Source organism: Peromyscus eremicus, chromosome 10 (genome assembly GCF_949786415.1).
Source record: "Peromyscus eremicus chromosome 10, PerEre_H2_v1, whole genome shotgun sequence".
Classification (NCBI taxonomy): Eukaryota; Metazoa; Chordata; class Mammalia; order Rodentia; family Cricetidae; genus Peromyscus; species Peromyscus eremicus.
This window is the reverse complement of record NC_081426.1, coordinates 31,629,614-31,657,470: the sequence shown is the minus strand read 5'-3', so window position 1 is coordinate 31,657,470 and position 27,857 is coordinate 31,629,614. Positions and strand designations below refer to the sequence as shown.

Sequence of the window (27,857 nt, the reverse complement as noted above, 5' to 3'; positions counted from 1 at the left end):
CAGCCTGGTCCCCTTGAAGATGTCAAGACACTCGGGGACAGACTCCACCAGACCAGGATGGGGGCTCAGCAGTTTCCAAAGTCATTACTTCAATAACATCACTAAATCAAGGTGACAGCAAATTTACTTGAAAAGCCAAATCCAGATGCTCCAAACTCCTCTGGACTTTTCTAAGTTAGACAAAGACATCAGTAACGGAGAGGAGAGTGTTGCCATGGTGACCATAGTGCCAGACCCAGTGAGCACCCAACCCAGGTAGAACGCAGAAGCCTCAGGCCTCAGGCCTCTCGGGTAAGAATGGACAGAGTTAGGATGGGCCAGATGTGCAGGTCCCCCAGAATGACTGTAACAGCTGGGTTCTTCTGAGGAACCTGGCATCACACAAGGGCTGCCCCACAGCTAGAAGGAGTACAGTGGAGTGTGGGGAGGTCTGCCAAGGGGACATCCAAAACGTAACTGTGGCAGCTGTTATGAGTGCTGTCCATCTCCCTTACACAGTTCCCACCTGAGCTCGCAGTCTCTCCTCCAAACACTTGGGATCCTGTGGAAACTGAGGGAGGCTCAGGAAGACGTGTGGCTCATTAAGGCCAGAAGTGGCCCTACTGAGCACTGGGACCCTTCTGCAGAGCTGAATTTTCTATTCATGCCATATGGATCATCTCACTTAGCACTCGGTATGCTTTCAAAATGGGAGGGCAGTGACCTAAAATATGCCCCCCACACACACACAAAGAGAGGCAGCACAATCCGGTGAGACCAACATGGGTCCTGGACTTCCCTGCACCTGAGCATCCACAGATGTGGCTCAGCACCTTTCCAAGGTGCCCAGGAAGCACTCATGGTGGGGTCCATTCTTACCTCTCCCTACCAGCTCTGTAGCTTCCTAGGACTGGGAAGAAGGGAGGCAGGAGCCAGCCCACACTCCTGAGCCCTGTCCTTCACTATGCTTTGCATATGTGGTCTCTTCTAATGCACCCCAGCAACTCCAGCCTCCTCCTCCCATCCTCTTCCTCTCCCTAAAGCACAGATGGCCCCAGGCTGGTCCTACTGACAGGGCCCCTTCCAACCTAATATTCATCTTTCCCATCTTCTCCTCCCCTTTGCTCCTGTACCAGATGCCCAGGGTGGTCCTATGGTGACCTTCTCCTCTCCTCCCTTCCCTCTCTTCTCATCTAAACCCCAAGGGAGGAGTTGGGTAGGAAACCCAGGCCACCCCATATCAAAGGCAGAGAGCAGCAAGGCTCTGTCACGGCCACAGAGATGTGGCCATCTGGTGTTACGGACTGAATGGGTCCCTCAGAATTCATGATGACGCCCAGCCACCTCCCACTCTACACCTGTCATGGCTGTTAAAGATATAATGAGGTTTAAATGAAGTCCCAAGGGTGAATTCCTAATCTATAAGGACCAGTATCCTACCAAGACAGATATTCCTGTGTCACACAGAACAACTGTGGACACAGAAAAAAAAAAAAGAAAAGAATAAAAATAAATAAAAGGCAGCCATCTAGAGCCAGTGACGGAGGCTCTGACCAAAATCAAACACAGATGGCACCTTGGTTCAGGACCTCCACCCTCCTGAACCAGGAGAAATAGATCTCTGTCTTTCCACTCACTCAGTCTATGGCATTTTGAAACAGTAACCCAGAGCTGATCTTATCCTTGCGTTGTGATGAATAGGGCAGAAGAGAAAACCACAGGGACATCAGGGGAAACTCCAATACCAGGAGGCTTTTCTGGTGTGGATGGCAACAGTCCTCTTCCTTTCTGGTACCCTCAGCCCAGTCCCAGGAACTGGCAGGTAGGAGACAGAACTAATGATTCAGGCAGATGCTATGGGTGGGATGTGGGTCCCACCCTTATCCCACCCTGTACCGTGGGTGGGCAAGCTGCTACTCCCATGGTAACAAGAGATGAACATCTGTAAGAGACACCTGAGGGATGCACATCTAAGGAGCAAAGAGTAGGGTATGTGCAGGGCCTCCATGCATGCCAGTTCACACTGCACCCAGTTTGACCTCCCGCCCTACAGGCCTGACATGCAGAAACACAGGAGACTGATTCAGGGGCAGAACGTCAGCCTCCCACAGGGAGCCTAGAGGGACTGAGTTCTTAAAAGGCCTGTTCCGGCCAACCCACTTTATGAGTCCGTCTTCCAGGTAGACGTCAGCATAGAAGGACTGGTCATCGTTGATGATGCGTCCGCCTCTGATGAGGAGCCGGTCACTCTGAAAAGCAAAGCAAGGTGTTAGATCCTTGGCAAGAGACAAGACCTCAAAAGTCTTTTACCTTTGGGGGCATTTAAGGATTTATTTATTTTTATTTTATGTGCATGAGCTTTGTGATGGTTTGAATGAGAATGGGCCCCATAGGCTCATATATCTGAATGCTTGGTCCTTCGCTGGTAGAACTGTTTCTGGAAGGATTAGGAGGTGTGGCCTTGTTGGAGGAGGCATGTCGCTGAGGGTAGGCTTTGAGGCTTCAAAAGCCCATTCTAAGCCCAGTCTCTCTCTCTCTCTCTCTCTCTCTCTCTCTCTCTCTCTCTCTCTCTCTCTCTCTCTCCCCTCTCTCCTCTCTGCCTCCAACTTGCACATCAAGATGTAACCACTCAGCTCTGGAGCCAAGCCTACCTGCCTGCCTGCCATGCTCCCCACCATGGTGGCCATGGACTCAACCCCTAAAACCGTAAGCAAGCTCTGAATTAAATGCTTTCTTTTATAAGTTGCCTTAGTTGAGGTATCTCTTCACAGCAATAGAACAGTAACTAAGACAAGGATTTTGCCTGGATTTGTGTTTGTGTACAACTGCATGCCGTGCCCTTGGAGGCCAGAGGGGGTTACAGATGGAACTGGAGTTACAGATGGCTGTCAGCTGCCATATGGATGCTGGGAACCAAACCTAAGTCCTCTGAAAGAGGACTTTGCTCTTAGCCACTGCACCACCTCTCCACACCCCACACCCCTTTAACTTAAAAGTCTCAAATATCTTCAAAAAGCGAAGACAGAACACTAGGTAAAGCCCCAAGATCCATGCACGGCCCCTCCTCTGTCTGATACCCCGCCATCCTTGGCTTGCTTCATTTCCCACTGTCACATGCTTTTTGCTTTTGCTGTGTATTTACAAAGCTTTCATTTTACTTTCATGAACAGTGGGAAGGAAGGGATGTGGGCATGCACCATGTGTGCTTGTCTAGGTCAGGGGACAACTTCTAGGAATGGGTCTGTCCTTCCACCTTTACATAGGTTCTGGGACTGGGCTCAGGTTGTGGGGCTTGTGTGGCGAGTGTCATTGCCCACTGAGCTGTTTCATCAGCTCCTGATGAACATTTTTAAAAATAAACACCATCACCACCTCATTCCACCCATAGAAACTTTAGGACAGGTCTCTGCTTAGGACATGAGAGGAGGTGTTTGCATGGGTGTGTGAACTTGTCCATGCATGTGCAGAGGACTGAGATCAGCACTGGGTATCTTCCCCGGCCGCTCTCCACCTTAGCTTTTGAGACAGAATTGTTCACTGAACCTGGAGTTCATGACTTAGGCTAGGCTAGCTGGCCAGTGAGTTCCAGGGATCCTTCTGTCACTGCCTCCACAGCGCTGGGATTACAGGCACATCCTGCCATGCCTGGCTTTTTATGTGCACTGTGGATATGAACTCGGGTCCTCTGCTTTCTTAGTAAGAATTTTACTGACTCAGCCATCTCCCCAGTCCCTCTTTAAAAACTTTTAAAATAAACTATAAGTATGATTTGCAATTCCCACTAACCCGATTAATACCACTTCCTTTATTTCAATCCCCCATCAGACCATATTCAATTTTACTGAGTTGTTCAGAAACGTCTTCTTACTTTGCGGGGAGGGGGTTCGGCCTCCAGTGCACCTGCTCTGAGTTCTCTGACTCCCTGCTGCCTGCACTAGCTTCTCCTTTATGACTTCCACTCATTAGTTGGAGAAACTAGGTCATTTGTAAAATAAGAATTTCTTAAGCCACTTTTTAAATACGATAATAATCATGTTCAAAACATAACACAAGATAATGAAAAGATTAAAAATCCTGCTCCCCTCACACGTGGCCAAGGCCAGACGTTCTGGTGTCTTAACTCTGTAACATCCATCGTGCCCTCACCCTCTGCACGGGTCACATGGTGGCTGATTGATTATTTCAGCTCCCCGTCAAGGTCAGGCTCCAAAAAGCCAGCGGACACAGGAGCATATGGGTCTTCCGTCCTGGACTGACAGATGAGAGGCAGAAGCTTAACAAGTCACAGGGTTGATGGGGGTCAGGAGGGCAAGAGTGGGTCTTCCAAGTGCATCAGGGGTTAGATAGGGCAGGTCCAAACCCATAAATAAGCTGAGGAAGACTGGACCACACAAAGTACTGGAAAAGGGTAAGGCTAGGAGGGGCAGTGTTAGAGTTCCAGACACACCAAAGGCTGCTCGAAGCCCAGAGGCAACAAAGCAAAGAGTTCTGCCTTTTCATTTTGCCATAAGCATACTCCAAGTTATGACATGTTCTTCATGATTCTGATTTTATATGCCTATAAGATACTCTGCCTTGTGGATACATAACTGTGCGATCACTTCACCAAGAGCTTTGTTCACTATTAAGATTTGATCATTTGTAGTGTTGAGGCTATACATTTTCCCTGTGTGTTTATTTACTGTTTCATGGTTCCCCGAGCTACGCCTTAAACCCCATTCCTTGAGGAGGGAGAGTTTGACAGAGAATTGGAAGAACCCAGTCTCCTGAAACAGGGCATGACAGGACAACCTGGGGGAGAGCAAAGGATCTAAGGGGAACCTAGGAAGCTGGCAGAGGAAGCAGAGAAAGGAGGCAGATGTGGACATACCAAATACAGTTAGTTGGAGCCAGTTAAATAGTGTGCAGGTGGAGCTGGAGCCTACCAGAACCCCGAAATGCTGAGGACAAGCTGGTGGTCCCAAGGGCCTTGATCCTAATGGTCCCTCGGCCATGGTAGCTACTGTGGCAGGGAAGTAGAAGATGAGCAAGCCCAGCAAAGAGTTCAAGCCAAGGAAGCTGGGGCTTGATGAGCAGAAGCAAAGCATGGGATCTTGCAGCTTGCAGCAGGGTTCAGACCTCGCTTGGCCAGCGGCATCTGAGAGAGCATCACATATTACCACCCGCTAGCAGAACCTGTACACCACACCTGTTTTCCGTTTCCACAGCCCTTGAGAGAGTATATGTCACATGGGCTACATCCAGGTCTGGCTAACGTGTGGCTTGTCCCACGAGATTCCAAGCTGCTGCTGTGATAGAACAATGGCCAGAAGTAAGCTGATGGAGGAAAGGGCTCTTCACTTCAGCTTACACTTCCAGGTATAATCCATCACTGAAGGAAGTCGGGCCAGGATCTCAAGGCAGGAGGCTAGAGGCGGGAACCACGGAAGGAAGCTACTTATTGGCTTGCTCACTGACCTCTGCTATGTCCAGCTAGCTTTCCTATACATCCCAGGATGCCTACCTAGGGATGGTGCTGTGGGATACACAGTGGGCTACACAGTGGGCCGGGCCTTCCCACATCAATCATTAATCCAGACAGTGCCCCCACAGACTTGCCCTTGAGCCAATCTAATGGAGGCAATCCCTCAACTAAGTTTCCCTCTTCTCAGGTGATTCTAAGTTGTATCAGCTTGACAGTAGAACCTAAGCAGCACAGATCCACCTATGGAAGGAAGAAGGGAGGAAGGGAGGGAGGGAGGAAGGGAGGGAAGGAAAGAAGGAAGGAAGGAAGGAAGGAAGGAAGGAAGGAAGGAAGGAAGGAAGGAAAGATGGATGCAGAGAAAGAAGGAAGGGTAAATAGAAAAATTAAGGGATGGATGGCATGATAAATGAATTATTGGGTAGATGAGTGGGTGGACAGATCAAAAGATGACGGATGGATGGATGGATGGATGCATATATATACTGAAAGATGATAGGCAGATAGGCATCCTGAGGTGTCTGAACTGGTCCTTGAAAGATGAGTGGGTAAGGATGGAGAGAAAAGAGATGACATTTGTTAAAGGGAGAAAAGTGTGGAGCAGCCCCCACTCCCCATCTGGAATGCCTCTAGAGTGAGGGGTTCAAGGTCAGTCATTCTCAAGTGCAACCTCCTGTCCTGTGTTCCTAATGCAGTAGGCAACAAGGATGTTGCAACCCCATGGGATTTTGTAAGACAGTGCCAACATCAGACTGAGGAGGACTGGGCCCTGCCTGGCGGCACAGACAAGTGGGAGGCAAGGTTTCCCCAGCAGGAGAAGCAGGCAAACATGAGTCACCCACAGCTGGTACTCAGCAGGGAGCAGTGTCTGCCTTGTCACATTTAATAGTGGGTTTCTCAGGCACAGCCTGAAAGGAGGTATTTAAATGCACAGAGTGCCGGGTCAGCCCCAGCCCGCTCTGTGCTTCCAGAGTCACATGGCAGAGCCTGTGCTCAAACACACCCCTCCATCGAACTCCGAAGAGTGTATGTGAAAGGGACCACCGGGGACAGGCACCAGGAAATCTGTGGAAGAAAATACATACCCAAGGCAAGAACTGATGTGTCCATCTGTCTGTCTTCCTCCCTTCCTAAAAATGATTGCTACTCTGCCTTTAACAGTCCCGCCCCCCCTCTCTCCCCGCCCCCGTGTGTGTGTGTGTGTGTGTGTGTGTGTGTGTGTGTGTGTGTGTGTGTGTGTGTGTGTTCATTTCTGGGGGCAGTGCATGTGCATGTGGATGTGTGGAGGTCAAGTATCCCATTCCAGATTTTGAACTCGCTCTTTTGAGACACTCTCACTGACTTGGACCTTTCCAACTAGGCTAGGCTGGCTAACCTAGGAGCCCCAGGGATTTACCTATCTCTGTCTCCCCTGTGCCATGATTACAGGCACAACACCATGTCTCACTTTTTTTTTTTTAATGTGGCTTCCAGGAACCAAATTCTTCCACACCAGCACTTACCAAATGAGCCATCTCCCTGGCCCTTAACAGCCATTTTCAGAGCCATTTCTGCAAAACTCCAGCTCAGGGGCATCCAGAAGATGCCATCACGGACTGGGGTTCCCAGTTGCGGCAAGTTCAGAAAACCCCACATGGCTCAGCAGCAAGGCTTCTCTTCAGGACAGCCCTAACCTGCCAGCGTGTGGTGCATAATGAAGACTCCAGAGAACTTAATAAAGCTTTTTCAAGCTCACGCCATCCATGAGCAGAGTTGGGGTGGGCTGATTTAGTGGGATAATGTCCACAGAAGACACCCTGGGAAAAGTGTTTGGACAGTCATATTCTCTGTGATTGATGCATGGAATGTTGTGTATCGGACAAATTAAACTCAGGAGCTTGGGTGGCCCAGCTTTGCACAAATAATCAAGGCACAGGTCAGACTCAAGGACTCTCAACTTCCTGTCCACATGGGATCCACCAAACCACACTGCTGACACATTTTAAAATGTCTTCACACTTTAGAGTTTATGACACCTCATGAGCAGATGGAATTTATAAATACTCTCTGATCCAAGGACCTTGTCCTCTAAAACTCCTCTTTCCCATGAGTAAAAACTCACTCGTGGGGAGGAGTAGAGGGCTCAGTCAGGAACGCTGGGCTTGCCTTGAAAGCTCAAGGACATGAGTTCCATCCCCAGATTCCACACAAAGAAAGCCAGGAATGGTGGCACATGGCTGTAATCCCAGCATCAGGGAAGAGACAGGCTACCGTCTACAGCTCACCGGCCAACCAACTTAGCATAATCAGTGAATTACACACAACACACACATAACATACACATGTGCATATACACCTACACACACACACACACACACACACACACACACACACGTATGCACACAAAAAATAGCACTTTGCTTAGGCTGCGGCTCAGTGAGAAAACATTCGCCAAGCATGCATAAAGCCCTGGACTCCATCTCCAGGACAGCAAAACTAAATCAATACACAAATAATCCCTCAAGAACTAGGCATCAGGTGAGTTTTATTATACAAAAACTATTACATTTACACAAGCTCTGTGCAAGTATGTATTTTAAATGTCAGTGCATAAAATTCATACATTTAAAAAAGAACATGGCACTACTGTCTCAGGAAACAGGCAGAAAATGAAACACCTTGAGAAGACTTTGAGAAAAAATATTCAACAGCTGAATGGAACATTCTGGGAATTGCTGGTTCATTCCACAGTGACAATAGCCAGAAGGGAGCTATGCCCAGCACAGTCCACATATTTATTCCAGCCTTATGTGAGAGCAATATCAGAGCAGACAGCCAGGGGTCCCGCTCCTTCCTCCTCACCACATATCTGGTTACCTTTTCCATACCTTGGTGTCCTCATCTGGAGAATGAGAATTACTGAGGGTAAGAAGGATACTGAGCTCAGGCCTGGCAGATGTGTAGTCTCAGCCATTTCCTGTGATAAGAACTGTCTTTCATAAGAAACCATTTACAGGTTACAGGGCTGAGGTGTGGAGATACAGCATTTGCCTCACATACACGGGAGACCTAAGTTCCATATCTAACATCACACACACACACACACACACACACACACACACACACACACACACACCTCGCAGAAACAGTTGTTTGTGGAAGGGATATATGTAGATGAAAGAAACAGGTTTTGGTCTCTAAGGGCATTCAGTCTAGTGGGGGACACTAACCACCCAGCCTTTGCTATCCAATGTGGAAAAGCCATGATGATAGAGAGGTAGGAGGACACAGAGGAGGTCTCCACTCATATCCTCGCAGGAGAAAAAACACTCATTCCCAGCCTGAATGAGGCCATGCAAAGGAGGAAAGAGACTCTGGAGAAAGGGGGCCCCATGAGGAAAGGAGCCTGGGGAGCAGAGGTCTAGGGGTGGGGTTTTTAGCTGAGTATAGCCCCCACATATATAAGAGAGCTGTGGCTCCAGGACCACCCACAAATGCCACAGTCCACAGGGGTTCTGCTCTGTCATATAAATGATGCAGTATTAGCATCCAACCTGTATCCATCCTCCCAAATATTTATGTCATCCCTGGGTTATACATAACACTGAGTCCAATGGAGACACCATAGCACTAGTCATTAGGCTGTGCTAAGGAACATAGATGATGGGGTGGGGATGGGACACTGTTGATGCATGCTAAGAACAGGAGCAAAGTACCGTCTGCCATTTTCCATCTGTGGTTGGCTGAAGTGTGAAACACTGAACCCGCAGATGTGGGAACTGACTGTAACCTCAGAGTAAGGAATATGGAGATGTTCCCAGCTGTGAGACCCTGGGGACATGAATGCCCCTCACAAAAAGGTGTCCGGGCTCTACATGATGGTAACATGGGAGGGGAAACTAAGATGAAGTGGAAGGAAGGTCACTGGTTATCTTATATTTTCCTGAGAGCTGAAGGTCAGAATAAGGGGCTACAACATGTATTAAGTACCTGGAAACTGAGTGCTGGGACACTGTCTTCAGGAAAATGTCAAATATGTATATACAATGAGGGATGCAGAAGCAAGTGGGATGGTATAGTCACACCACCAACGGCTTAACACTTGGCTGCTCACATAGTTTCTAGGAAGATTTAAGGACAAACAAATAATAAAATGTTAGAGAAAAAAGTAAAACACATCTCTCCATCTGGAAGTGACTGGAGAGGAAATGGGTCTTTCTGGACATAAATGACCCTAGGTGTCCTCCATGTCATCACTGCAGTAAGATGTGGAGTCTCAGCCTCATACCTTCCTTCCCAACATCCCTGCACTGCACCTATCTGTGCACACACACACACACCTGCTGCTGAGCTGCCCACAGTTTATAGCCAGGGAGTCCTGTGCATAGATCCCTACATTCCCAAGAACCAGCCCAGGGCTGCACAGTATTCAACAAGTATTTGTGGGGAGGGAGGAGAGGTAGAAGTCAGGCAGCAACAGTGGAAGAGGGAGGAAGAAGAAAGAAGTTTGAAGAGGGTGGATTGAGGAGACAGAATGAAATAAAGAATGATTTATAAAGGAGAGAGGAAAGAGAGAGACAGAGAGAAGATGGTGGAGACAGACAAATGATGCACCACTTTCTCCTGCTTTTAGTCTCTGGAGACCTTGCCCACTGGAGACGGACCCCTATGGAGTGCAAGGCCCACAAGAGGGTGGGGCTGATGAACGCCTCTTTCAAAGTTTCCATCTGAGCCTAGGCAGCAGTAGCATTTCTACTGCCAAAAGTCTTGTGAGTTGGAGGGTGGCCCAGGCCAGGGGAAGGGCTTCTGTTCCAAGCCCAGCATTCATCTGCTACCAGACCCACTGGAGAGGGGACATGTTGGCAGGAGGCCTTTGTCCTCCTCCAGATGTGAAGTATTTTGTGGAGTTGTACTACAAAAATTAGCTCAATACTTCAGGCATTCTTATCCACACAACAGAATAATTATCCACATTAAGGCTCAGCTAGGGGTGGGTTTAGATCATACAGCATGTCAGTTCCCAAGAGGCATTACAGAATCCACCTCCCATAGTCCTGCTCTCTTCCCACACGGTGGGAATGAAATCGGACTTTTCCACAAGGGAGCTGTCAGAAACTGCATAAAAACCCACTATGATTTGGGACTCATAGCAAAGAGGTACTATTCTTACCTAACTAACATTTATGCAAAAATTACTGGCTGGTCAGCCATGGCTATCCAAAAAATAGCAGGGAGTGATTCATTAAAGCTGTGATTAGGCAAAAAAAGACAGTGATTGAGTCATCAGAGAGGGTGTGCTTGGGCTTGGCTCTCAAATATGAGTAGAAATTTACAAAGCTGTAAAAGCAGGGAGGCAAACACTTCCATAAAAAGAGTGTCCACAGGCACAGCCCGCCGCTGAGGGTCCTGTGCTCTGTGCTCCGTGCTCCAATTAGGGAATTGGTGCAGTGGATGCTGTCCATGGTCCTGAAACACGGTCCACTACACACTGAGGCTTCCCCCAAACCTGAAGATCCCTCTCTTCACCTTCATCCAGCACTACAGGTCCTTGCTGCTTTTCTTTCTGGGCTGGCTAGAAATTTTTTTATATTTTACATCCCCCTAGAACTAAAGTAAAAATGGCTTGTTTCATGATGGATGTTGTTGACTTCAAATACTTCCAAGTCTCCTATCACCCTTTCAGCATTTTAATTCTCCGAATTGGTGGATACAGGTACCCTCCCCTCTGATGCTCAGCTGATGCTGAGATTGGTCCCTGGGATCAATGTCTGAGTGTCATCACTGGTTCCCAGGTCATAGATTCTGGGAAGGCTCCCAGATTCACAACCAGGAAAGAGAGGAACACAGAGATCAGGGTAACTGAGCAGTCACCCCCACTTAGAGGAGAATGGAGGTGGGACATCCTCTTCAAGGGACAAGCATGGAAATGAGACTCACAGAGACCAGGGAGCACTACCTTGGAGGAGATACACCTGTCAGGAAATGAACATAAGCGGCGCTGACTTCTCTTATGAAAGGGGAGAAGCTGAAACTCAAATTAAAAAGTTATCAACCCTCCAAGCCCTGCCAGTGAGCAAGGCTGGTGTTCAAAGCTCCAAAATCCAGTAGAGTATGTAGGTGTTCACACACATACATACATATACACAGAGAGAGAGAGAGAGAGAGAGAGAGAGAGACAGACAGACAGACAGACAGGCCACAGCACAGCACCAGGCCTAGCTGGCCTCCAAAACACTCTGGGGTGACCTGGTGAAAATTTCAGCCCAGGTGCTTTAGCAAGATTCTTGTTGTCCAGACAACATCACTAAATATCCCCAGCTCTCTGGGTGTCAACTCTCAGCAACAGGCTGTGATTTTCACTCCTGATTCCCCACCCACCCACCCTGGTCATGCTTTGTGATGGCTGTGGACCAGCCCTGTGAATAGGTTTGACCAGCGAGAGAAGATTCGGGGATGCATGAGCCAAGCAGGGCTTTCAGACACAGGTGGTTCAGGCCAACCCTCTCTAGTCTGCCTCCCACATGACCCACGTGACATGTGACCCAAAATGAGATGCTTGGAGGAGCAAACCTGACCCAGACAGGATCCCAGAGACAAACCTAGCTGAGCAGTGCCACTGTGACCTGTGATGCAGTAAACATTCGCTGCTGTGAGGTGCAGTGTGTATGTGTTTATTGTCCAGTACAGTACAGAACACACAGGCTGGCTGTGAGCTGAGCAGCCCAAACACTTCACATTGCCACAGCGGGGCTCGTACCCTCAGTAGCCACAGCCTCAATCCCGCCACACCTCCCACCAGGCTGTCTAGCAGCAGCAAGTGCCACTACACAGCTGCACACATCTGTTTATTCATTCACACGAAACCATCCTTGTGGCAGCTTATCCATCCATAGTCAGGAGAGACCCAGGGAGCGGAAACCAGTGTGGAACTCAGTCTAATTAACACCCATTTACCCTTCCTTTGCCTAGATGGAAGCAGGGTGGCATTTCCTTTTTGAATCAGAAATGTAGGTGGGCCCCAGGGAATAGAGCGCAGGCCTGTTTCCATGGCAACTACAGCTGTAACAGCAGGATCTCAGGTCCATTGTACTGGTCAACGCTCAGGAAACACTCTAATGACAGACTATCTGACTGTAAAATGGCGCATTCTCTAAAGACCTCAGTGGGCAGGTCCTCCCTGCTGCCTGCAAAAGGTGGCCCTAGCTAAATCCACATGGGTCTCCATTTTCATTTTTAAGTCTGAAATCCCCATAGGAAGCAAGAGTAGCTGCTACAAATGGGGAAACTCAGAGAAGGCAGGGAGTTCGCTCCAAGTCACACAACCAAGAGACGGTTCCAGAATTCGAACCTTGTTCCACTTGGCACCTAGACAGTAACTCCCTCCACCTCCCCGCCACCGCCGTTCTATTACTCCTGGGGGATATCTAGGAATAAGGATATCTTCACTGTCCCTAATGATTGTGCATGAGCCTCCATCCCCCTGTTAAATAGGTTAAGCAACAGTAGCCCCTCCACATCTGTTGTGTCATTTATCCAGGGCACGCCGCATCCCACGCTTCAGCTTACCTTCCCTCTGGGAATGTGGCCCAAGAGGGTAAGTCCCATTAAAAAGCTCCGACCATTTCAAAGGATGCTTTCTCTGAGAGTCAGACATAGAGCCCTACTTAGCTAAGAACACTGGCAACGTCTCATTATCTCACTGAACACGGGTGCTACTAGAGAACACAGCTCGTCTCCTGCAGACACCAGGCGAGTCCGGCCACCCTGACCCTGTCACATGGGCATGTCCACCTGTCCTTCAGGACCTACGCATGATGCAGAACTGGCGTGGTTCATCTATGGACAATATGTGGCATAGTAATTGCCTAGAGTCCTTCTGTGGGGAGCTGAATTATACCAAGATGTGCGTTTTCAACTTCAGCTGCTCCCGCCTCTCACACCCGGTGTTCGCCTGCCTTGCCTGCTGTCACAGAACACCTGAGACTGGTGGCTCATTAACCAGCACAAGTTTATTTTGCTTGTGATCGTGGAGACTGGGAAGCCCGAGAGTCTGGCGCCAACCTGTGCCAGGACCTGTGTGTTATCATCCAAGGTGGAAACAGAAGGCAAGGGAGTATGATCAGCCAGAGGTGTATGCGGCTCCCTCTCGTAACTAGTCCATCCCCGTGCTGACTACAACGATCCACTCAGAAGGGCGTGGCTTCACGGCATCATCACTTTCTGTTAGGCCCACTTCCCTTGTTAACCCTTATGAGACGTGTGTCCAACACAACACACTGAGGATCAAGCTTCCAGCGCGGCAAACCCAGAGTACCTGGAGCCTAGCACTGTCCACTTTGGGAAGGTCCTCACAACCATCTGATGCTTTCCACCTTCTACTGCACCTGGCCTGAGTTGGCCTGCACATCTGCCTCTCATTTCTACCATATGACAGCCAGAATGACTTTCTGAAGCACAAAATCAACTGTCTCACCCCTTTCCATGACCTTTCAACAGTGTCTCCCACCACAGGATGAAGGACCCTCCCAGGCTCCTCCATGCCTGGCCTGCCCTTTCTCTGCCGAGAACCACCATACTTACCTAGTAATGCCACCTGTGTCTTCGCCTGTAACATCCCGGAAGGGTGGGCCACTTGCCAGGTCCACTCAGCCTTCCCATCCCCATTCCAGTGGCCTGACTCTAGCACCATGTGGAGCTCCCCCCGTGTGAGGTCTGTCCCTTTGGCTAGCATGTCCAAGATGCTCCATCTTTCAGCTCAGCTTTATCTGCCTTATTTCCTAGGATACACGTCCTCCACTTGGTGCTGAGACCACAGCTTATCCCCCATGTCACCTCTGCAGGCTGAGCTCCTCCTCTGTAAATGCAAGCAGTCAGAGCTCTGACCTCATGGGATTACCAGGATACGATCTAGAAGCCCAGAAGATGCCCACACACTGAACATCAGCCCAGGAGATCCAGGATTCCAGGTCACACATCTGCGTTCGGGCATTTGAGGAAATAGGAAAATTGTTTCCTTGTTTATCATTTAAAAATCAGTGCCAAATCATTCAAGTTTAATTTTGGATTCTTATTGCTCTATATGCCCAAAAATACAGCTTAGTGAAAAAGAAAAAAAGGAGGAGTGGAATCCTGTGGCTTTAACTGTCAATTTGGCATACCCTATAGTCATCTGAGAGAAGAATCTCAATCCTTAGCCAAGGGATTGCCCAGATCAGACAGGCCTGTGGACATATATATGAAGGATTGTCTTGCTACCTGATGTGAGAGGGCCCAGCCCACTGTGGGTGGTACCATTCCCTGGGCAGGAGGTCCTGGGGCTGTATAAAGTAACTAGTTGATCACGAGCCTGTGAGTGAGCCAGCATGTGCCTCCATGGCTTCTGTTGTATTTCCTTGGCTGTGAGGGAGTTCCCTTATAAGAGAGAACACTACATAGAGTAGCAACCAAACCTGCCTTCAATTTGCTGCTTTGGTTCTCACCCTGACCTCCCTCAGTGACAGACTATGACTTGGAAGTGTAAGCCAAACCCTTTTCTTCCCCAAAATTGCTTTTTGGTGAGAGTGTTTTATCACAGCAACAGAAAGGAAGCTCAGACAGAGAGGAAGAGAAGCCAAACGCCATGCTGTTCTTGGCACAGACGAACAACTGGGGTGGTTGGAGAAGAGAAGGCCCTCGTAGTTGAAGAACACCTCCCCCAGTATTGACAGCAGCAGGAGAGTAGAGCACTGGGTCATTTCTCAGGCCAAACAAGGGCGCTTCACACAAGAAACATCTGCCACACAGAGTGCTCCCAGAGCAAGCCCAGCTGCGTGGGGGGTGGTGACCTCCTGTGACTCTAAAGATTCTAGAAGGCATTTGGAATTCCGGTATGAGCAAGGAGAATAAATCATGTCAGGCATGTCCCTACACAAACCCAGGAAACCTCCCTGCGTTTATAAGGTTCCCTTCAACGTAGAGGTTACAGAATGCAAATATTTGTGGAGACTGCACTGGCACTTCAGTCTTTGGGATCTGTTATGACAAAAAGCACCTTTCTGCTAAGGATACAGCTTGGTGGTAGAGTCCTTGCCTGGCATGCATCACAGTCTGGGTTCCATCTCCAGCAACATGCATGTCTGTACATGTGTGCACAGCAGCCTGGTCTGATGATAGGCACTACATCCCTCGAGCAGCTGTGTGTTGCTTTGAATGGTTTGGTTCTGTATCAGATCCATTGAGTTCTCCTTAAAACTGACCCCATTCTGATACCAGGTTGTTACTGAGTAAAGCCTCTGGGAGTACAGTCATGCATACATGTCCCAAATTGAATGTGAACAGTTCTGGAAAGGATGCTGTCCAGTGTGAAAGCCGGCGAAGAAGCTTGTTGGCAAAACAGATCTGCCCTCTTTCTACTGCTAAGGTTCCACTCTAGAAGAGCCTCCCTTTCTAACACCCTTCATGGTGCAAACTAGCTCAGAGCTAAGCCCACAGACAGGACTGAAAGAAGGAAAATCCATGCAGGGGGTAGCTAAAATCTCACTCACCCAAGAAGCATGGCTCACCATGTGGACTCATTCATCCCCCCACACACAGTAAGGAGTCCCTTAGGTGACTGGCAAATGCAGGGGTGCTACTGAAGAGAGGCTGAGGAGGGGTGATTCTCCCAGTCCTCCGTGTGCTTATGGTAAAGTGGAACATACGGACATGAGAAATTAACCAAAGAGCTCACAGCTCTCACCCTGGGAAGAAAGGTGCTCCTTAGAGAACAGGTCTTGATGGCAAAGGCAGAATGCTAGGGAAAGTGATCCTACTCAAGGAGGGAGCTCTAGGTTCCTAAAGCAGAGGACTGAGTGAAGTCTATAGGACTGGGAGCTCACACAGCCACAGGCACCAATGCCTTCCTTTCATCTGTTTGCCCTTGCTTTCTGGTGTGTGTGTGTGTGTGTGTGTGTGTGTGTGTGTGTGTGTGTGTGTTACACAAATATGTTCATGTGGATACGTGCATGTGTCCATCAGATAACATATATGTGGAAAGTCAGATGGTGATGTGGGATGTCTTCCTCAACTGCTCTCCACCGTATTATTTAAGATAGGGTCTCTCACTGAACCTGGAGCTCATGGATTTGGTTAGGATGGCTGGCCAGTGAGCTCTGGAGATCTGCCTATCTCACCAGCCAGTGCCCCCCCACCCCACCCCCCAGAATTGGAGTTACAGATGTGTTTCACCACACTCAGCCTTTTCACAGGTGTTAGGGATACAGACTCATGCTGTGGGGCAAGCATTTTACACACTGAGCCACCTCCCCAGCCCCACTTCAGTCTGCCGAATCACATTCTCCGTCAAGTATCCCAGCTCCTACGCCACTTCATGAACCACCAGCACCAATTCACAGCTGCATTTGGTCAGAGCAAAACTCAGGACCTTGACATCCTATCTATCCAGGGAAATGGTTCTCAGCCCCTCTAACCAGGAAATATGGTCAAAATGGTCTAAAACCTAGCAGCATTCCTGAGGGACTTAAGTACCAAACACCACCAGCTAGGTTGGCAGCCATGTTTCCTTGTCTCCCCAGAGGTCCTTAGCAGCCCGATGGCACAGACTTGTGCTTCAACACCCTCCCACTGTCCGCTGCCCTGACCTAGTTCTCCTTGGTCCTGTGGGGCGGGGGACATCCTCTGAGGCTTGTCTTGTCAGTACCAGATGCTTCATTTTCGCTCACAGCAGCAAACCGGGCTCTACTCACACCTGTGAGTACTCAGAGCGCTGCAGACAGATGTTCCTAAAACACTCTGGAAACTTGGCCGCTGACCGCTGACCTGCAGTTCAGCTGGGGATGGTCCCAGCACACCACTCCACTTCCACGGGCTGAGGACCACCACCGCTGGAATGGCTTCCATTTTCCTTTCTACAGTGTCTCCTCTACACCTCTGCACACCTGTCTACACCTGACCCTTGTCTCTCACCCCCATGCCAACCTGTACTGCTAACTGCCCTCTGAGCCAACGCCACCTAAGAACCAGCACTGAGCCTTTTCTCCATCACTCTTACATTTCCATAACAAGATCAGCATCGGTTTCCAAAGATGACTACTAGCATTTCTTCAAGACCAGAACTGGCCCGTGAAATCCTCTGGTCACACCCAGGAAACTGACTCCAGGTTTATCCTGACTTGGGGCTCAGCCCTATGACTTGAAACATAATATATGCCATGATGGGGCAGAAGTTCCCAAAGGCCTTCTAAGTGGCTTCCAATCTGCATGCTCTACTCCTCCTTCAGCCAGGGTCTCAATGTGAAGAGATACATGGGGCAGATGCACCTTCTAACAGCAGCAAAGGCAAGGCTTGTGGGATGAGCTAGATCTCAGGGTTGTATACTATTGCACAATGTTGACCAATACACTGTCCCACAGTGATGGTGCTGACAGCTAACCCATGTGGTGTTTACTCTGTGCAGAAACTATTCTCAGCTATTCTCATGTTTTTTCATGGAAGGGGGGCCCCATAGTGGCTGCTCTTACTAGTCTCATTTTATAAATGGCCTTAGAGAAAAACTGATAGAAGGAGAGACTGTGTGAACTCCCAAGATTCAAACCCAGACATCCTGACTTCAGAATCATCACTGTTTCCTCTAACACACCATCTCCCAGCACCTTCCTATGACTCACAGGGTGTCAAAATGCCCTGTAACATTGAATCTCTATGTCCTCACCTATTTCACGGTAAGAAATGGAATTCAAGATATAAGAAGAGGAAGTGACTTGCCCAGGATCAGATGCCTCCTCGGAGTCTGTGTTATTTCTGTTCTCTTGGGCGCAGTTCACACGTCCACACCCCTGAAGCATCTTCAGCTGCCCAGGAATTCAGATCTCTCTCAAGTCCCTCCCTTCTGATTCTTCTGTATAAAACTCATCTTTTTTGATAATGGTGCTCTTCTCCCAACTCAAATTTCACCTACGCTGTTCCATCTTGTGCCCACCAATTGACTTCTTTTCACGCCACTGTGAAACCCACAAAGCCTTCTGTTGCTTCTAGCCAGAGCCAAGGCCTGGTCCTTATCTTAGAATTCCTCTGGCATGCTCTGATTCAACCTGTCCCTTGGCCACTATTAACTCGTTCCAGGTGTGTGCGCTTTGTCACTTTGATGGCAAGCTTGGTAAGGCATCCTGCACAGTCACTGTGAGAACAGTAGTAGCCACTAAGGTGAAATTCAAATTCCTATCTCCTCAGCGTGCACCAGCCATGTCTGACCTGTTAGACACTTGCTATGTGCCAGGAACTCTGGGGAGTATGACACTGAATGTGTTCCATGAGTTGAGTATCGGCCAAGTTCACTTTGTAATGAACGTAAGAAACAACTGTTACCACGAATGGTGGTTCACGCCTGTAACCTCAGCACTTGGAAAGACTAAACAAGAGTATTGATAGTAGAGGCTAGCCTGAGCTACAGAGTGAGTTATAGGCTAGCCTAGGCTACAGAGTACGATCCTGCCTCAAAAAAAATTTCAAAAACCAAAAAAATTACTTAAAAGGATGAGCATTCAAAACTAGTGGTGCCATGGTGCTGTGACAATGCCCTGTCACTTTTGTGTCCCTTCTGAAACTCTCCTTAAGGATTCAGTTGTAATAAAAGTATTTCTCCTTTAGAATTTGGCTCACTTCCCCCTGCCCATGAACTTGACATTACTGGGGGTTTCTGTCTCTGTCTGGATGGCAGAAGCTTGGATCAGCTCACAGTAACCCTGACATGCTGTCCTCTGCCCCTCCTGGGTTTTTCCAAATTGTGCAAATATCCAAATCCTTTGTGCACAGACTCGGGGAATAAATGAACATTTACTCTAGATGAATGTCCCCTTCAGGATAGCCCACCATATGTTTCACGGGTTTGCAATTTTTGTTGGTTTGGGTTTGGGTTTGGTTTCTTTTTTTCCCCTGTATGTTTTACATTAGAGTCACAACTTCAGCCCAATGTAAGTGTCTTCCCTGCCTTCATTCTTTGACTAAACACACACACACACACACACACACACACACACACACACACACACACACTTCCACACCACTGTATACTCACATATACAAGCTCACACACCAACACATCCACCCAGTGTTTTTTTTCAACAAGCGGAACAGCCCTTTCACTCTGCCTGCTTGAATGTGAACTTGAACGCAAATCTTTCCTCCATAGCCCAGTGCAAGAACCTTGACCCACCACTGACACCTTCGAACATTCATTTCCTCTTTGGGAAGCAATGATGATTGATCACACCCAGGCTACCCTCTTCCCACGGTTCTAAGATCCACATGGGAGATAAGAGGAGTCATGCAGACTAGAGCAAGAGCAGCAAGTCCCATTGTTAATAATAACCAGAAGCTCGGTAGCAAGGTAGCAAGCTCCCTGACTTCTCCCAGGCCCCAGCTGAGCAACCACACAACCTCCCTCACTCTCCCTCCCCCCAACCCCATAGCTCCTCTGGGAGCCAAGAGCTTCTGCAGGGCCAGGGAGTCCAGTGCCTTTGTTTGCTCAGAGCCACACCCACGACACTCTACTTGCTAAACACAGTGGGCACCTGTAAATAGCTTCAGCTATGTTAACCCCCCATCTGTGCTATTCATTACAGTAAAATCCACCCAAGAAAGAGCTTCATCAATATTTTAAACAGTCCCCAGGGACAGAGACTAAGTGTGTGTTTCCCATCTTCCTTCTCCATCAGGCCAGACTGCCCATCATCTCAGAAAGGATTAGAATGCTTAAAAAAAGAAATGACTCTGCATCACAGCCAATCGGAGTAGAGCTTTTTCCTAATTCCATCTCCATGTCTGCCCATAAGGTGTACAGTCTGTGAGCCCATGCTCCCTGTTCTGGCAAACACCTCTGAATTCCCCCACTGAAGCCTAGATCTCCAGCTCTGTGGATGTCTCCCCGTAACAGAGATTTAGGGGCCCGTGGAGCGATCCAGCACCCTGCAGGAGGGACCTGAGGCTGCAGCTGTGCTCTCTGCTTGCTTCTGTGGCCTGCATCGTGAGCCTTCCTGTACCTCAGGCCTCTCCTTGGGCTGCCTGAAACACCTTTGACTTTTCCGAGGTTTGCTTTCAGTGTGCAGAGAAGCCACAATGTAGCAGAGGTGGTAATCCATAATGCTGGCCTTCCTCCTGCCTCCCCCCAAAGCCACCTCCTTTGACCTCTCTCCTTATGCACCTGCTGAAGTTGCCTGCAGATCCCTTAATCCCCTTTACTTACCCACCACCCTTTATGGCCATTTGTGGATTAGATGTCAATTATTTCTAACTGTGAAAGCTAAGGCCATCTCCTTCCCAATGTCCCTGTGTTTGGCAGAGACCAGGCACTTACTATAAATTACCCAGTGATAGCTGGGGAACAGGTGAGGGCTGTAGCATTTAGGAAGCCACAGTGGCATTTTAAAAGAGGACCCCATCACAGTCTATGTACCATTAGCAAAACGTCTCCAGGTAAAGGGTCTTACAAGATAGAGCCATTCACATTGTGCCTCTCAAGTTTGCTATTTCCTCTTAAAACCACAATTTTTTGTGGTTGAGGCAGACAATGTGCTCCAAAGGAACAAGTGCTTTCTCGTGGTCCTCTTTTTGCATCTGAGATAGCCTTTCTGCATCTCTCCTCACCATGCTCCCTGGAACCACTCCTGAGGTTGGTGCAGCATCTCTGCAATTGTCCCATAGGTTAATCGCCTGCTTTGCATAAAGGATTAAAGCAGCAGACAGGCCAGCGGTACCCAAGCCTTTCACAAGTCACGTGTGCCAACTCACTCACAGCTCTGCTGGGATGGCCAGGCTGCTCATGAGTCTTGTGGGGGCACCTGCTATGGATATCAAAGCACCCGAGGCTCAGAGAGCCACCACAACAGGACACATACCCACGGCCATCTGGTGTAAAGGCTGAGCCCTTCATCTCCATTGCAGAAGGTCACAGCAGGATGGCCCTGCAGCTCAACAGACTAAGAGCCATAGGAATGACTCCAATGGAGCCAGCCCTTCCTGCAGACCTGCCTAGCAGCCATCTGTTGAACTTCAACCTGAGACACTGGCGCCCTGAAGCTTAGTTCTGCCAGGAGCACAAAACACAGAGGGACCCCAAGCTACTGACTCACTAGTCCCTGTATCAGCCCCATCTCATCACCTGCCTCAGTTCCGCTGGCAGGGGCCCAAGATCAGCAGGCCCTCCAGCAGGAACCTGCTCAAATAATCCCAGGCTTTCTTCCCTCGTTGTCTGGCAAATGGCCACCACATTCCCTCCAAGGGCCTCTCCTAGCTACAGGGCTTACAAATTGGATAGATATGGTTCAGCCTACAGCCCCTAGAGTCACATATGTAAGTAGGAACTCAACAGAGGTCTGCTGGCCAGAGCTGAAGCTGGGTTCAGGAGGGATGAGAGTCAGACAAGGCAAAACACTGGTGGGGAACCAAGACTCCTTCCACTCTCCTTATCACCCATACTCACAGCTCACTTTCCAGTCTCCCCCTGCTTCCTAACAGTGCTTCCCTGAAAGGTTCTCCCCGGGGACTATAAAACTAGCAGGGTGTCACATTTGACAGGTGCCTAGGAAAAGTCAGCACCCCAAGCTGCCCTGTAGGAGCCCTGGGGCTGACCCTGAGCCAGAATCCTGCATGAATCAAACCGAGTCTCCACCTTCAAACCTCAAGATTCACCCAGGGGAATGCCAGCTCTGGGAATCCCGCCTCCCGGCACCTGAATGCTCCAGCATTGCCACCCCAGTCTCTGGGCTGCCAGCTCTGGGCAACTGTCTGCTGGTTCTAATACCAGGCAGGAACTCAGTTGAGGATGTAGCTTCTGACCTCATCACCCTTAGCTCCCAGCCTAGACAAAGCTTAGAGATCAGGCCTCCTTTGTTTCCGGCCACACCCAGGGACACAGCCCAGATGTTCAGCCCACACTACTGTCCCACCTTCGGGCTGCTCAGCCTTTGCGGTTAACCCTTAAGAAGCCACAGCTGCCAGTGTGGACCACTGGGATATTTTTAGCTGCAGTGAGACATGGGAGCGGTGCCTCCATCATGGCGCAGCTCCAATTCCGGCCTTCCACCCCATCAGTAAGCAAGAAGTGAAGAGCCACATCTTTTTCCTTCCTCTGAAGGCTGCAAGGTGGAAGGGAGGGATGTTGCAGGAACCAGGTGCACTAGGCCAGGCACACCTTCTCCATCCTCGCGTGAGGCCCGAGGGAGTGGGCTGGGACCCCGAGCCCCTCCCTCTTTTGTTCAGCTCCGCATCCTTCCCGGCCACGCCATCCTCCCGGCACATCCCGCGGAGGGAGGGGGCTGCATGCCCGCGGGGAGAGGGACCGGAGACTCCAGCCCCGCCCTGCCATGCGGGGCTCCCCCTCATTGTCCCCAGAGGGGGAGGGGGCGGCCTCGGCGAAACGGGCCCCGCCCCACTCGCGGCGACGCAGGAAGCCTCCGGGGGCGCCCCTGCTGTCCCCCCCCACGGGTCTGGACCCTGATGGCGACCACCCCCACGCCACAAAGCACCGCGGCAGGGAGGGGGGGCTTACCGTGATGTGCGGGATGCTCTTCTTCCCCTGATGAGACATGGCCCCCCTGGAGCCCTCCGCCTGGCTGCTGGACCTGCCGGCTGTCTGACGCCCTACCCGGCTGTCTCCCGGCGGAGATACTCGTGGGAACGGCGACAGAGGCCCGAAAGGGATGCAAGAAAGGACAGAAGCTCGGCGCCCACCGCTGCCCACTCCCCGCTGCTCGGCCCGCCGCCGCTGCTCCGGCTGCCTGCACCTCCCGGCTTGGCAAGGAGGGCGGGAGGAGGAGGGAGAGGCAGGGCGAGAGGAGGGCGCTGAAGACAGACAGCTCCTCCCGGTGGCGGCAGCAGAACCGGATTCGCCCCTCTCGGCTCGAACCAGGAAGCGCTTGCCTTCCGATCTCCCCTACTCCGCCCCCGACCCCCGCCCCGCGCCCTCGCCCTCGCCCTCGCCCCGGCCTTGCTCGCGCAATTAGGACAATTTGCTGTTCATTCAGTGTTGTTTTAAAAGCAAGAAACAGCCTTCCGGTGCGCGGGCAAAGGCCTTGAGCAGCGCCACAGGTGTCTCTGTGTCTCTGTATGTAACCTGTGCTTGGCAGGGAGCCAGCACCCTCCCTAATTTCTGGAAGCATCCTAGGCCCTTCAGGGTCGCACTCAAGGACCCCTCTGGCCACTCCTTCCATGGTCTCCGTTTCTCCGTCCCCTGAATGGACCCTTTACCAGATCCAAGTCCAAGCCTTCATTCATGCTGTACCCTTGAATAGCACCTCAATCACGGTTTACTCATTTTCCCAGCCCCATCTCCAGAGCCTTCATCTCTCTTGACTCTCCATTTTCACTCCCAGGCAGAGGCAATGCAGCAGAAAGGACGAGGCCCGAATCCATGGGTGACGGGCTCTGACCCTTCATCCGCTCTCTCCTCTCAGTGTCCTGTCATTGTGTCCAGTGGCCCGGCAATGAGTGCTTGGGAAGATAGAACTGGCACCAAGGTGTCTACAGCTCTGGGGACAGGGAAAGAATGCCTCTCTTTTAAGTATTCAAAGCCCAGGGGACCCATGGTTCCGATGTTGCTCTAGGAGAGACAAGCAAGACTGCAGGACATGGCTTGCCAAACTTCACCAAGAGAGGACAAAAGATGGATGAGGGAGCCCCAACAGGCCTCAAAGCACTGGGCAGCTGCCCCCAGGCAGAAGCAAGCCATTTCCCTACCAATGAGCTCATTTCCTGCCTGCACAATTCCCTCCACTGACCCTGTGCATAGACACTCTCCTCCACTTCCGGGTTGCCACGGAAGGTGAGGTACGGGAAAAAAAAAATCTATGGACCCTGCTGGGGCCTGGCATCCTCCACCACACGGAGAAAGCCGGTTCTCTAGACCACTGCAAGAGACCAGGTGAGGTTACAGGATCCGAGCGAACAAGCTTATATCCGGGAACACACTAGGCCATGGTTTTCCCTTTTTACAGACAGGAAACTAAAGCTTGCAGAGGTAAAATTCCGCACATATGCAGAGATAAAATGAGATATATTAGCGTCTGGAAGCCAGATCCAGGCAGATGTCGGTGCGGGTTCCCTACTCATTAAGTCCCGCCTGTGCTCTGGCTCCTAAATTCTCATTAATGACCGGAAGCCGCGGATGGCAGCGGCATCCTTCCAACTGACTCCTGGATTCCCTTCCTCAGTACTAAATCATAGGTTCCAGTACCCGGGCATTCCCAGGGGTCAGTCAGCGGGTTCTGGACAGGCAAGCTACCGAGAGGGGCTGGGCCTCGTACAAGTCAGAGGGAGGAGCCATGCTCGCGACTGGCCAAACAGATTGCTGCTCCCAAGCAGACTTTGCCGGTACAAAGCGCTGCAGCCATCAGCCTCTGGCAACTGCAAACGTTGCGCCTGCGCTGTAGAAATCCCTCCTCCCTCCCAGGAAAAGAGCCTTGTGGGCGGGGGAGGGGCCCGGGCACCCTTTGCAGGAGTGGTGAGGCCAGCCCCGGATCCCCAGTCCTCTGCAACCCAAGCCCTGCGGTTTTCATAAAGTAAATTACACTATCCAGAGGGACCGCGAGTTCCTCCACTCCACAATCCCTACTATCAGGGAGTACTTTGGGAGGACTCGGACGCGGCCTTTTGTCCAATCCCTAAGAAGCCGGGGAGAAAGGACAGAGGGGACCCGGGAGGGAAGAACACAGGAGCAGGTGAAGCGACCAGAAACACCAAAGCACAGCTGCCTCGCCGGCCCTGGCAGAGCTGGAGACAAAGCTGGTGTAGATGGCCCTGACCACCACCGCTCAGCCAAGGACAGCTCCAGCCCAGGCACAAAGAGCACTGGCCTCCCTGGTACTCCCCTTGATGGAAGCTGAGAGCAGATTGTCACTCTGGGGTCACAGATGGAGGCAGCTTAAAGAAGGTGAAACGCCTCGGCTGTTTCAGGTGGTGACTGGGTTTCGGAGCCCTGAAGCCTCCGGTGGAGCCAGGGATCCTGTTTCCCACGCGAGGTCCAGCTTCCAAGAAGGAGATAAAGGGATAAGGAAGCAAAGGTTGGACTCCTCACCCCCGCCTCCTACTCCCAGGCCCCAGATTCAGGACCACGGAGAGCTCCCAATCAAGGGAAAAGCGCCAGAGGCAAGGATATCAACCCACCCACAGGCCAGCCCATTTCCTTCCCCAATATGCCCTGTCCAGATTACAGTTCTGTTGAAGCTCTCCCTCCCTCTTGGTTCATTTTGTGTCTCTCGTAGCGTTAATGAGAAGGGCTAAATAATTAAAAAGAGAATGATGATAAAACTCAACAGCAAGCATTTATTGATCACTCTCTACTTAAATGAACTTAATTCTAGAAATGAGTCCACAGCTCGTCCCAGCCTGGGAACTTCTGGAGGGTGGGGCCAAGCTGCCTAGCCAGGCCAGCCAGAGCTCAAGAGACAGCTGTCAGCGTTACTCCAACTTCTGTTTCCCAGGCACGTGGCTCTGACCTCACCCACCCAGTCCAGGACTCTTCTGTCAGTCCAACCACGTTCCCTTGTAAATCTCAACTTAGAGAAGAAAACCTATAGGGCCCCAAACCTGGCTGTGCCTTTCCCTAATAGCCCTCCTCACTTTCAGAAGTCGGAGTTCAAACCTCAGATTCCCCTTCAACTTGCACATCCAGGAGTGTCCCTGGATGATCTCTAACTGCCCAACATCTAAACCCTTAACCAAATCGTCCCACAGGGAGGGTCGGGGAGCAGCCGTATGAGTCGAGTCATTCGGTGACCCTCTCCCAGAGCCGGGTGAAGCGTAAGCACTCCACAATCACTGAGTGAGAGAATAGATGGATGGAGGAAGATAGAGAATGCTCCCTATTCACAGAACCCCAGAAGGAGAAATGAGGTTTAAATTCATCTTACAGGTCCCTTAGCAGCAGCTGCAGCAACTTACTTCCCCTCTCAGAACCTGACTCTGGCTTTCTGGACCTGAGAGATTCCTCCGGAGTCCAGAGGCTATGCTGGCCAGCCCTGGCCTAGCGTATAACCTCTCTGAACCTCTTGTAGGATAAAGTGGGGGAGGGGCCGTTGCAGTCCCCAGAACCTGGTGGCAATGGGCCCTAGCACTCGCCCTCGCGCTGCCCAAACCCTAGGTCTCCAAGGGCCCCGCCCCCCACGTCCGGCCCACGCGCCCCGAGGGTACCTGGCCATTGTCCCGACCGAGTGGCAGGTCGCGGGGCGCAGGGCATCGGATGCGCAACGCCGGCGGTCTGTCATCACGATCGCCTGGCGAGCTGACGGCAGAGCCAGAGGGCTCACTCACATCGCTGGCCGTGTCCTCGCTGCCGCCGGGGCACGGCAGGCCCACGGCGTCGGACCGGCCAGCGCTGCGTGGCGTGCGCGCGGAGCCGCGGCGGCCCACGCTGTAGGCGTCGAAGTCGATGGTCTTGTTCTCGTAGGCGCCCTCCACAGCTGCGAACATGCCGCCGTACTTCTGGCGCGGGGTCTGCGCTGCGCTGCCCGGCCGCGCCAGGTACACCGGCAGGTCGTCCTCGGTGTTCCACGCGCGCCGCCGTTCCGCCATCCCCGTCCTCGCCGGGCAGCCCTTGCCACCTCTGGCTCCGCGCTGCGCGCCTCGGTGCGGGCCCGCGGCGGCCCAAGCGCGACTGCGGTGGGCCAGGGAGGGAGGGAGGAAGGACTGGGGCGTGGCCCACCAGGGGCGGAGTCGGGGCGGGGCGGGGGCGGGGCCTGCAGTGACCGAGGCCGCCGCCACCGCCAGCTACAAAGGACCGCGGGGGCGGGGACCGCGGCCGGGGCGGGGAGGGTGGTGACGTTCTGGAGCCGCAGCGCCGAGGGCGGGCGGCCGAGCCGCAGTGCCCTCCACACACCCGGCTCTCCGCCTCCTAGAGGAGCGCTGGGCGCGGACAGAGACGGGGTGGGGGCGATGCGTGCGCGCGCACACCACACACACACACACACACACACACACACACACACACACACACACTCAGTGAAGCTTCACATCACACGGGAGAGTTGCACAGGCATGCTGGTACATACCCAAGTCAGATACCTTGGCACTCCTTCCAGACAGCGGCACACCATGGATACACACACACACACACACACACACACACACACACACACACACACCAGAGATTCTGACTCTCAGGTAACCCCACAAATCACAAAAATCAGAAGTTAAATGAACTTAAATGAACAGTCAGAGGCATACACATCCAGCTCCCCATTGGTTCACTCAACACTATTACACTGATTGCCTAATAGGGTCTGGTACTAGTAGTGCAGAGGACTGGGCTAACAGTATAATGAAATCCCTGTTCCTAAGGGCCGACCTTCTGAGGGGAAATGATACAAGAATGTAGCCTGCAGAACTCAAGAACAGAGGCCCCTACTGCACAGCAAGGGGGCCATGTTAGTATTAACTCCCAGATGCTTGTACATGAACCGATGACCCACC

General features: G+C 51.2%; 1 protein-coding gene across 1 annotated transcript in view; it reads right to left on the bottom strand.

Annotated features, from left to right (window-relative positions):
- The window catches only part of Crmp1 (collapsin response mediator protein 1), a 52,956-nt gene extending 25,996 nt beyond the window's left edge, over positions 1-26,960 (bottom strand). The window contains exons 1-2 of the mRNA XM_059275035.1: positions 26,580-26,960; positions 2,140-2,228 (exon numbers count right to left, since the gene is read on the bottom strand). Coding sequence (XP_059131018.1) covers positions 2,140-2,228; positions 26,580-26,960 — 470 coding nt within the window. The remainder of the gene's footprint in view (positions 1-2,139; positions 2,229-26,579) is intronic.
- Positions 26,961-27,857: the final 897 nt, after the last annotated feature.